At 39.5% G+C, this 12,503-nt stretch overlaps 2 protein-coding genes across 2 annotated transcripts; both read left to right on the top strand.

Annotated features, from left to right (window-relative positions):
• On the top strand, positions 1-5,608 carry LOC135480068 (lanC-like protein 3). Its single transcript, XM_064759821.1, is given in 5 exon segments — positions 1-625; positions 1,500-1,623; positions 2,593-2,812; positions 4,022-4,124; positions 4,126-5,608. Coding segments are annotated over 5 exon segments (1,299 nt in total). The 5' UTR covers positions 1-28; the 3' UTR covers positions 4,381-5,608.
• A 1,769-nt stretch (positions 5,609-7,377) lies between these two features.
• LOC135477822 (lanC-like protein 3) lies at positions 7,378-12,269 on the top strand. The gene is made up of 4 exons (XM_064758030.1): positions 7,378-8,002; positions 8,885-9,008; positions 9,972-10,187; positions 11,289-12,269. The coding sequence occupies exons 1-4, from the start codon at positions 7,406-7,408 to the stop codon at positions 11,651-11,653; spliced, it is 1,302 nt and encodes a 433-aa protein (XP_064614100.1). The 5' UTR covers positions 7,378-7,405; the 3' UTR covers positions 11,654-12,269.
• Positions 12,270-12,503: the final 234 nt, after the last annotated feature.

Genomic DNA, 12,503 nt, shown 5'->3' on the forward strand with positions numbered 1-12,503 from the left:
CAACATGACGGTCAAATAGGCAACATCCATGTTTCGGAAGATCTTCTGCCTTGCAAGAAGACACATATCATTGTGTGCGAACATGACTGATGTACGCGGGCGGTTCTTTGTCAATCAGTTTCCTGATTACGACACAGGCTCAATCGTGACGATTGACGAGTCCCGATGGAGTGACGCAGTCCGGTCCCTGGCGGATGAGGTTTATGAAAACATGAAGCCCGAACCGGACAACTCGGGCGGTGGACTGTATGTTGGCAATGCCGGGCTGGCGTACATGTTCTACTATCTATCAAAAATCAAACATCTGTCAGCTAAGAGGGAGAAATACCTCGAGAAAGCTATGGAGTATTTAGAACAAGCCATTGCCCACATAAACAGCAAGTCGTGTCGCGATCCCGTTACGTCGTTTATCATTGGCAAGACGGGAGTTTATGCGGTCGGTAGCGTTATATTAAATGAAATAGGCAGTGATAAGTCTTCCAAAATGGCAGTCCAGTTTGCTCAGGTGGCTAACGTGTGTAAAACTGCCGGAGATTTCCTAGGCTGTGGGTCTGATGAGTTATTTATCGGTCGTGCCGGGTATCTGTGCGGAGTGCTGTTTCTGCATAAAGCCTTGGGTCGAAAGGTATATAGGTCAGCCGTGTCTAGCGCCTAGTTTTTAAGTGAATAGTTCATATCTTTACATTCCGTGGTATTATATTCACATCGCAATGTTCTGTCCCAGTATGAAAGTTAAAATATCAACGGCAGTTATTTGGTAGCTGTGCAGTCATCCAGCAAGACCTGTAACGTTGAAATCCCAGGTTATTTCCCTGGTTTTGACTCTAAACCAGAAACCACAATGACCTCCAGAACACAAGGAAGTTATCAATAGTGCATTTTGGAAATGGCTTGAAATTAAAATATGGACGTCTGCGATTAAAAAAAAAACTATTGGGGATGGTGGTATTGTTTCTTATTTTTCATTTGATCGAATAACCTCATTTGGCTATGAAAATAATATCGCTACAAGAATTGTGGGTGTTTCTTTTTTATGGACTGAACTAAATATGAATTAAAAGCTCAAGTACCAGGAAGTGGGCGGCCATATAGTGACAAGAGTTGCATATAAAATGTAACCAACAAATATTTAATACTAAATGCTTGTCATTACATGAAGGCTTGAAAGATAAATAGATTTATATACTGGCAAAATCTGCCTGGGGTGTCGTGGAATATTTGGCCAACAGCAAATCATGAAGTTATCTTACGGCGGTAATGCTATTAAATATAGCCATGAATTGTCACAATAAATGTCAACATTGCTTTTGGCCCTTGCAGTTCCTCGTATTTCTATCTTTTCTTTACGCAAACATTCAATAAAAAATATATATAACCGTATACAACATGTATATGAACGTCTATAACAACTTCTAAAAAGACAAAAATCTAGCACTGAACATTACCATCTGTCACATACTAATACAGGCGTGGTGAATTTCACCTATTTTTATGCACAGGTTGTCGGGGACAAAGACATCCATGGCGTTTGCGCGGCTATTGTCAAGTCCGGGAGAGATTATGCCAAGACACACCACTCACCATGTCCTCTTATGTACGCCTACTACAAAGCTGAATGTCTAGGTATAAACACCCTGCAAGGACCATCTCTTTTTCTGTTTGCATGGACAGGATGTCGCAGGCTATATACATAAGAGTGGTCATTTGATGACGCTTTACTACTACACTTTATATTTGAAATACAAATGATGCATCTCAGAAAAAATCAAATGGTAGATGTTCATTTATCATTGACTGCTAACTGCACGGTTACATGAAATCCATGTTGATAATGGAAAGGTTTTTAAATTACTGTAGAAATATGATCAGATATGTAGGGAACTGTAACAACTACAGGCGAAGTGCAATGTTCAGTCATTCTGCAAAATCGGCCGGGGGGTTATCTGCTCTCCTTTTTGCTTAGTTTGTCCGAAAAAAAGACTGACTTGATTATTTAGCGACGCAAGATATTGTTGGCCAATAAAAGATTTATATCTAATCAGAAGTTGACAACAGATACAGGCAAGTTTACCATGACCATAGTTATTTAGAACAATTTGCAATTGAGGGATAGCATGTCAGAAATCGGAGATAGTTAAGTCTTGGTGCTATATATAAAATTCCGTGTTAACTTTCTTAACACGCCAGCACCAGCAAGGCAAAAGTGAACAAGAAATTTAAGCTAGACCATTATGGAATAAATTCCAAAGTTTTCCCTTCCTTTTGTTCTCTTTTGGTTTAAAAAATATTGCTCCTTTAACGTAGTCGTAAATGTAAATATGTTCATGCGTCCACAAGGTTTCTCAGCTGCATAACATTTGTTTCGCCCCTGTCTACGAATGGATTTATGGACGATGGATTCAAGCGACAATGCGGATGCTTGATGCATATAATTGTTGAAACTACCTTTTAAGAGAAATATCTGGAGATTGATAAGAGACAAATGTACCCATTATAAACAGCGTTCATGTTAAATATTACTTCAGCAAATTATAAGAATTTTTTAAAAATAGTTAAGTTAACCAGTTAACAACCGTTTCAATGTTGTACCAGGTGCCGCCCACGGCCTGTCCTCCATTCTCCAAATGCTGCTGTCTTTCCCTGACTATCTCCAATCGGACCCGGCCACAGAGGCTGATGTCAAGGCATCCGTGGACTTCATGTTGAGTCTAGAACAGCCGAACTTTAACTATGCCCTTGCCATGGACGAGGTTGGCGCCCCGAGGAGTGAGGCTGATCAGCTGGTACATTGGTGTCACGGGGCTCCCGGTATGTCCTGCCTAGTAAACAAAAATAATCGCCTATACTTGTTATATTTGAAAGATGAAAACAAGGTTAAAAACAAAGAGTATAAAACATTTTCATATTATCACCTAAAATGTATACGAGCGGTTTGTTGATAATGAATTTGAGGACGTTAGTACCAGTTTAGAGCTAACGCTTTAATGGAAACGTTTAAAACAGGGATCGATCAGATGGTGGTTGTTATAGAATTAGTTAAAGTATAACGTTGCAAACAGGATACTATGTTCCTTTAGCAATAAAGCTATTTTTCTTTCACCAAGCTCCCTAAGTTAACCGAGACCAAACGCAAACGTAAGATACCGGTAATGGTGACTGTACAGTCCATGGTTTAGGAAACCCGAAAAGCGGCTGTCTCTGGACAGGTGTGAAGTCATCTGGGAATAGCATTTCTTTGTAATGGGATATATTACTCTCGGACTTCATCTGTAAGTATAGTCATGGTGAAGATAGGCTTCAATATGATGAACCGTATTGAAAAAAAAATAGTAGGGTAATAGTAACTGGTTCGTGGTGGACTGACAGACACGAGTTTGAGGCTTTCCAATTATCAAGTATTAAAATCGCGACATCATTGTTAACTGTAGCGACGGGTCAAATTAGACCACTTAACCAGCACGCATATAACTGATAAATTGATTGAGTGGTGATTAGCGCTGTGCTCAAGAATTTTTCACTTGCATCACGGCGGTGGCGTTTATCAGGACATGTGATTCCTTTATAGAAGTAAGTGGTCGCAATGGCTGTTCCTGGAAACAAGACGCGTGGTTAGATTAGTATTACGCTGTGTAGAATGTCGTGCTTGTTCGAAAATGGGTATATATATATATATATGTATATATATATATATATATATATATATATATATATAATATATATATATATATGTATGTATATGGCAGTAATTAAGTAATTAAATGAGAAATATTAGTCATGGAATGTATGTGGGACACGAATCGTAACAACTAACCGAAGTGTGTCTCCTAAGCAAAATATACACAGACAAATGGTTACAACAGTTATAATTGGAAAACGAATGGCTAGATGCTAAGTTATTTTCGTACTAAAATTTAGCATACCATATCGTTCAAGGAACAATTTTGGGTTTGCAAGCAATAGCTAAAATGTCTTCACTTATAAATCCATTTACCCCTAATTGTGTTTGTTCCGCTAGGTATAGTATACTGTTTGGCCGAGCGTACGTCTTGTGGAAGGAGGAGAGATTCCTGGAGGCTTGTGTAAGGTGTGGGGAGATCACCTGGAAGTGTGGCCTGCTGAGGAAGGGGACCCGGCATCTGCCACGGCGTGGCCGGTAATGGTTACGTCTTCCTTCTCCTGTTTCGTCTTACCAAAGATCCCAAGTATCTGTATAGAGCACAGAAGTTCGCCGAGTTCATATTCACGCCAGATTTCAAGTCCGGTGCCCGGCGTCCGGACACACCGTACAGTCTGTATGAAGGATGGGCCGGAACGGCTTGCTTTCTGGGGGACCTACTACAGCCAGACAAAGCAGAATTTCCCTTTTTTGATGTCTTATAGAGAGTTGCCACCGGCCTGCGGATGTCACGCAAAGCAGTCGGAGTATGGACATGTGATCCAACCATCACGAAGTTGGCAGCACAAGCATCATGGATTAATAATGAAATGAGGACTGAACATGGCATGTAAATAGTTATATGGCATATTCAGTCATGATTTTATTTTCAATCCAGTGACCGTTGCTTGTGGTTGGATGTCGTTGGTATGATATCCTCGTTTGTCTCGGCTTAGGAAAGAGCTTTACCACTGTTTTGCAAGACGGACTTCATAAATCTTTTTGCCATCTTTAACATTCCGTTTTAGCCATTGCTTTGTTTTATTGTTGAGATGAAAGTTTAGTGCTTTGATTTACAAATACATTGATCATTTATACGTTACAGATAATTTATATTGCATTTTCCCACATATTATTTATGTGTTTACAAACCAACTCAAATTTGCATTAAATTTACTTTTTTATCTTTTTGTCCCATGTTGTTTCAGTTTGCAAAGAAGTTTTTTAAATGGGTTAGAGGCAAATTAGACCGAGCCATATTGGCTATAGCAACGTTTGTTATCCATATGAAATGTGTTCTGTATCAAATTAGCGATAACAGTTTGATTTTATACCATGTATGTAGCCCTGCAGGGTGTAGTGTAATAAAGCACGTGTTAGTACATGTACCTGTACTCCGAATCACGGCACACAGAATAAAGCATAGTTGTCATCCGTAAAGACTTATGTTAACTTCTTGCGCAATCGTTAACATATGTTGTATTAAAAATGAAAGCTTTTTTGGGTGCAAAGGAATCTATTGTGTGGATACGAATGTATGTGTAAAACCATGCAGTGAAATAGAATTAGAAGTCAACCAAGATAATATATATTATTGCATAAATAGTACATACCTTTGTAGGGCTGTTCGTTTTGTGCTCACGTAAAGTACTTTGACAATGACATAGTGAGGGAGTGGTGCACAAGCCACCAATAATTTCATTGGGCGTCGTAATTTTGAGTTACTAGGAATGAATTCTGATGCACTTTTGTAATAAAAGACAATAGGGGTTTCGATATACCTGATGCATGATTGTCTTTCAACCTCTTGGACACAAGGGTCTTGGTGCAATCCAAGCGTGGGAAATGCGGGGAATCCCCGGGATTCCTTAGCCTCCACTGCTGTCAGAGCCTTGGTGACACTAAGGCTATAACCTCGGATGATAACCAAAATGTGAAGAGTTCGCATGCATGCATGCATTGGACCATCTATTTGATATATATATATATATTGGACCGTCTATTTGATATATATATATATATATATATATATATATATATATATATATATATATATACACATGGTCTCATTGTTAGCTTTATTTGCTTTGCATTTATTTATACATGTACATGCAATATATTGCAAAACGATGACACAGTGTTATCTAGTCAAATTCAAATATGCACAGTGTTTGTAAATAATTCTGACCACCGCAATGTCTATGTACGACCTACTTCTTTCTCTCACTGACAATATCACCATGTCAAAGTGTTTGACTTGCTGGATGTTGTTTGAAATGTCAATAATAATTGCTTTATGTACATAGATTGTAACATGTCGTACAATTAAGGTAATCGACTTTCACATCAAGGAGAGTAAATATGATAATGATGGTACTTTAGAAAGACACTCTACAGACACTCACACTTTACAGTGGGGCCTCCGTGGCTCAATCGGTTAGCGCGCATTGGTCTCTCACCAATGCGGTCGCTGTGAGTTCAAGTCCAGCTCATGCTGGCTTCCTCTCCGGCCGTACGTGGGAAGGTATTCCAGCAACCTGCAGATGGTCGTGGGTTTCTCCCGGGCTCTGCCCGGTTTCCTCCCACCATAATGCTGGCCGCCGTCGTATAAGTGAAATATTCTTGAGTTCGGCGTAAAACACCAATCAAATCAAATCAAATCAAATCAAACACACTTTACAGTATGTTTAACCGTTCACAGCTTTAGGATGCACTGTGTACTTGGCGATGCATGGATTTATAACATTATGTACATATGCTAGCAATAATTAAGCCACGCGGGTCGTGAGAAAAGTTTATTACTTTCGTTTTGTATATCAGTATATGGTACACATCGCCATTAATCGTCTCAGTCAAACACAAAACCCTTGGCCTATTTCATTTACTTTTCTACAGAAAAAAAACCCATTGTACCAACATCACTTTATTGTACATGCAAACTTTTGTTAAACATTGTTTTTGTTTGAAAATAAAACGTATATATTCATGCTTGCTTTCCTTTCTGTTTTATTTATCTCTGTTCGTTCACTAAAAAAAATACCTTTTGTTTTGTGTTGACGTGCAGAAGTCTCAGTAAGGTTCAATACTAATGATATATATTGCCATAGTTTATAATTAATTCCCCATACGGATACTTACATGTTAACGTTTGGCACCACAGCAGTGTCCCTAAGTCTCCGAGGCTCCGATAATCCCAGTCCTATTTTTCACAAAACTGACCAACAGCTGTTAGGTGATAAACCGACACAGTTAAATGTCAGTGAAACAGCTAGGACTGAACACCACTTTTGCCCAGTGTTTGTCCGCCTCCATTTCCTGAAAAACACAAAAATTTATACCTAGAACAAACTTTGAAGCCCCTGGTACAAAATGTTACCACTTAATATGTAGGAAAAAAATGGCAGTGCAAAGTTGCAATAGAAAATATATTTTAAAATAGCATGTAGGCTTAACATGTGTAAGACACAACCATTGTAAGAATGTTTCGGGAGGGAGGAGAATACACGACTCTGTCGATAACCGCATCGAAATAAACATTTTTATATAATTTGATTTATCGGAAAAGGTGATAAAGTGATTCTCTTGTCGACATAATAACTAATCAAACTCTGCGCGAGATGCACTTGAAGTACTTCTGAGGGCCAGCTATCAGCGTTTGTAGAAAATCATTTAGAGTTACCTCCCCACCTATCGCCCAACAGAGGGCGTGGATAATACAACGACAACATGACGGTCAAATAGGCAACATCTATGTTTCGGAAGATCTTCTGCCTTGCAAGAAGGCACATATCATTGTGTGCGAACATGACTGGTGTACGCGGGCGGTTCTTTGTCAATCAGTTTCCTGATTACGTCACAGGCTCAATCGTGACGATTGACGAGTCCCGATGGAGTGACGCAGTCCGGTCCCTGGCGGATGAGGTTTATGAAAACATGAAGCCCGAACCGGATAACTCGGACGGTGGACTGTATGTTGGCAATGCCGGGCTGGCGTACATGTTCTACTATCTATCAAAAATCAAACATCTGTCAGCTAAGAGGGAGAAATACCTCGAGAAAGCTATGGAGTATTTAGAACAAGCCATTGCCCACATAAACAGCAAGTCGTGTCGCGATCCCGTTACGTCGTTTATCATTGGCAAGGCGGGAGTTTATGCGGTCGGTAGCGTTATATTAAATGAAATAGGCAGTGATAAGTCTTCCAAAATGGCAGTCCAGTTTGCTCAGGTGGCTAACGTGTGTAAAACTGTCGGAGATTTCCTAGGCTGTGGGTCTGATGAGTTATTTATCGGTCGTGCCGGGTATCTGTGCGGAGTGCTGTTTCTGCATAAAGCCTTGGGTCGAAAGGTATATAGGTCTGCCGTGTCTAGCGCCTAGTTTTTAAGTGAATAGTTCATATCTTTACATTCCGTGGTATTATATTCACATCGCAATGTTCTGTCCCAGTATGAAAGTTAAAATATCAACGGCAGTTATTTGGTAGCTGTGCAGTCATCCAGCAAGACCTGTAACGTTGAAGTCCCAGGTTATTTCCCTGGTTTTGACTCTAAACCAGAAACCACAATGACCTCCAGAACACAAGGAAGTTATCAACAGTGCATTTTGGAAATATCTTGAAATTAAAATATGGACGTCTGCGATTAAAAAAAAAGTAACGGGGATGGTGGTATTGTTTCTTATTTTTCATTTGATCGAATAACCTCATTTGGCTATGAAAATAATATCGCTACAAGATTTGTGGGTGTTTCATTTCTGTGGACTGAACTAAATATGAATTAAAAGCTCAAGTACCAGGAAGTGGGCGGTAATATAGTGACAAGAGTTGTATATAAAATGTAACCAACAAATATTTAATACTAAATGCTTGTCATTACATGAAGGCTTGAAAGATAAATAGATTTATATACTGGCAAAATCTGCCTGGGGTGTCATTGAGTATTTGGCCAACAGCAAATCATGAAGTTATCTTACGGCGGTAATGCTGTTAAATATAGCCATGAATTGTCACAATAAATGTCACAACATTGCTTGTGGCCCTTGCAGTTCCTCGTATTTCTATTCTTTTCTTTACGCAAACATTCAATAAAAAATATATATATATATAACCGTATACAACATGTATATGAACGTCTGTAACAACTTCTAAAAAGACAAAAATCTAGCACTGAAAATTACCATATGTGACATACTAATACAGGCGTGGTGAATTTCACCTATTTTTATGCACAGGTTGTCGAGGACAAAGATATCCATGGCGTTTGCGCGGCTATTGTCAAGTCCGGGAGAGATTATGCCAAGAGACACCACTCACCATGTCCTCTTATGTACGCCTACTACAAAACCGAATATCTAGGTATAAACACCCTGCAAGGATCATCTCTTTTCTGTTTGCATGGACAGGATGTCGCAGGCTATATACATAAGAGTGGTCATTTGATGACGCTTTACTACTACACTTTATATTTGAAATACGAATGATGCATCTCAGAAAAAATCAAATGGTAGATGTTCATTTATCATTGACTGCTAACTGCATGGTCACATGAAATCCATGTTGATAATGGAAAGGTTTTTAAATTACTGTAGAAATATGATCAGATATGTAGGGAACTGTAACAACTACAGGCGAAGTGCAATGTTCTGTCATTCTACAAAATCGGCCGGGGAGTTATACGCGCTCTTTTTTTTCTCAGATGTCAGGGAAAAAATAACTCTGACTTGATTATTTAGCGACGCAAGATATTGTTGGCCAATGAAAGATGTATATCTAATCAGAAGTTGACAACAGATACAGGCAAGCTTACCATGACTATGGCCATAAAAACAATTCTCTTTGCCATTGAGGGATAGCATGTCAGAATCGGAGATAGTTAAGTCTTGGTGCTATACATAAAATTCCGTGTTAACTTTCTTTAGACCAGCAAGGCAAAAGTGAACAAGAAATTTAAGCTAGACCATTATGGAATAAATTCCAAAGTTTTCCCTTCCTTTTGTTCTCTTTTGGTTTAAAATATTGCTCCTTTAACGTAGTCGTAAATGTAAATATGTTCATGCGTCCACAAGGTTTCTCAGCTGCATAACATTTGTTCGCCCTGTCTACCGAATGGATTTATGGACGATGGATTCAAGCGACAATGCGGATGCTTGATGCATATAATTGTTGAAACTACCTTTTAAGAGAAATATCTGGAGATTGATAAGAGACAAATGTACCCATTATAAACAGCGTTCATGTTAAATATTTCTTCAGCAAATTATAAGAATTTTTTAAAAATAGTTAAGTTAACCAATAACAACCGTTTCAATGTTATACCAGGTGCCGCCCACGGCCTGTCCTCCATTCTCCAAATGCTGCTGTCTTTCCCTGACTATCTCCAATCGGACCCGGCCGCAGAGGCTGATGTCAAGGCATCCGTGGACTTCATGTTGAGTCTAGAACAGCCGAACTTTAACTATGCCCCTGCCATGGACGAGGTTGGCGCCCCGAGGAGTGAGGCTGATCAGCTGGTACATTGGTGTCACGGAGCTCCCGGTATGTCCTGCCTAGTAAACAAAAATAATCGCCTATACTTGTTATATTTTGAAGATGAAAACAAGGTTAAAAACAAAGAGTATAAAACATTTTCATATTATCACCTAAAATGTATACGAGCGGTTTGTTGATAATGAATTTGAGACGTTAGTGCCAGTTTAGAGCTAACGCTTTAATGGAAATGTTTAAAACAGGGATCGATCAGATAGTGGTTGTTATAGAATTAGTTAAAATATAACGTTGCAAACAGGATACTATGTTTCTTTAGCAATAAAGCTATTTTCTTTTCACCAAGCTCCCCTAAGTTAACCGAGCCCAAACGCAAACGTAAGATACCGGTAATGGTGACTGTACAGTCCATGGTTTAGGAAACCCGAAAGCGGCTGTCTCTGGACAGGTGTGAAGTCATCTGGGAATAGCATTTCTTTGTAATGGGATATATTACTCTCGGACTTCATATGTAAGTATAGTCATGGTGAAGATAGGCTTCAATATGATGAACCATTTTGAAAAAAACCGTAGGGTAATAGTAACTGGTTCGTGGTGGACTGACAGACACGAGTTTGAGGCTTTCCAATTATCAAGTATTAAAAATCGCGACATCATTGTTAACTGCAGCGGACGGGTCAAATTAGACCACTTAACCAGCACGCATATAACTGATAAATTGATTGAGTGGTGATTAACGCTGTGCTCAAGAATTTTTCACTTACATCACGGCGGTGGCTTTATCAGGACATGTGATTCCTTTATAGAAGTAAGTGGTCGCAATGGCTGTCCCTGGAAACAAGACGCATGGTTAGATTAGTATTACGCTGTGTAGAATGTCGTGCTTGTTCGAAAATGGGTATATATATATATATATATATATATATATATATATATATATGTGGCAGTAATTAAATGAGAAATATTTGTCAAACCATTTGACAAATGCTTACAACAATTATAACTGGAAAACGAATGGCTAAATGCTAAATGATTTTCGTACTAAAATTTAGGATACTATATCGTTTAAGGAACAGTTTTGGGTTTGCAGGCAACAGCTAAAATGTCTTCACTTATAAATCCATTTACCCCTAATTGTGTTTGTTCCGCCAGGTATCGTGTACCTCTTCGGCCGAGCGTACGTCTTGTGGAAGGAGGAGAGATTCCTGGAGGCTTGTGTAAGGTGTGGGGAGATCACCTGGAAGTGTGGCCTGCTGAGGAAGGGACCCGGCATCTGCCACGGCGTGGCCGGTAGTGGTTACGTTTTCCTTCTCCTATTTCGTCTTACCAAAGATCCCAAGTATCTGTATAGAGCACAGAAGTTCGCCGAGTTCATATTCACGCCAGATTTCAAGTCCGGTGCCCGGCGTCCGGACACACCGTACAGTCTGTATGAAGGATGGGCCGGAACGGCTTGCTTTCTGGGGGACCTACTACAGCCAGACAAAGCAGAATTTCCCTTTTTTGATGTCTTATAGAGAGTTGCCACCGGCCTGCGGATGTCACGCAAAGCAGTCGGAATATGGACATGTGATCCAACCATCACGAAGTTGGTAGCACAAGCATCATGGATTAATAATGAAATGAGGACTGAACATGCCATGTAAATAGTTATATGGCATATTCAGTCATAATTTTATTATCAACAATGAATAGTTGTCATCCGTGAAGACTTATGTTAACTTCTTGCGCAATCATTAACATATGTTGTATTAAAAATGATTGTATTAAAAATTATAAATTTTGGGTGCAAAGGAATCTATTGTTTGGATACTTGCGAATGTATGTAAAATCATGCAGTGGAATGGAATTAGAAGTCAACCAAGATAATATATATTATTGCATAAAGTACTCTGACAGTGACATAGTGAGGGAGTGGGTATGTATACGACTGGTGTAAGAAGCAGGTGGCAACGCAAAACCCCCACAAGCATATTAGTAAACAAAACCGAATGTATTTGAAAGTATAAAATACGAACAGCAGTTTATGACTGCTCTCCTATGACTGCTGTCTGTGACTTTATATTTCGATCAAGTCGTCGTGTGACCTCGTACATGAACACTGATATCTTTTAATTCAGTGGCCTCATTCCCTCCCACTTCGCAGGGCATAAAGTACGGTCAATTATAACAGTTGATGATAAAAACATTTATTTTATTTATTTGATTGGTGTTTTACGCCGTACTCAAGAATATTTCACTTATACGACGGCGGCCAGCATTATGGTGGGTGGAAGCCGGGCACAGCCCGGGGGAAACCCACGACCATCCGCTGGTTGCTGGCAGACCATCCCATTTGCGGCCGGAGAGGAAGCCAGCATGAGCTGG

Source organism: Liolophura sinensis, chromosome 1, assembly GCF_032854445.1.
Source record: "Liolophura sinensis isolate JHLJ2023 chromosome 1, CUHK_Ljap_v2, whole genome shotgun sequence".
NCBI classification, from domain to species: Eukaryota; Metazoa; Mollusca; class Polyplacophora; order Chitonida; family Chitonidae; genus Liolophura; species Liolophura sinensis.

Coding starts and splice junctions, on each gene's coding strand:
- LOC135477822 (XM_064758030.1), top strand. CDS start 7,406: ATGTTTCGGAAGATCTTCTGCCTTGCAAGAAGGCACATATCATTGTGT. Junction 8,003..8,884: donor ATAAAGCCTTGGGTCGAAAG/GTATATAGGTCT, acceptor TTTTATGCACAG/GTTGTCGAGGACAAAGATAT. Junction 10,188..11,288: donor TTGGTGTCACGGAGCTCCCG/GTATGTCCTGCC, acceptor TTGTTCCGCCAG/GTATCGTGTACCTCTTCGGC.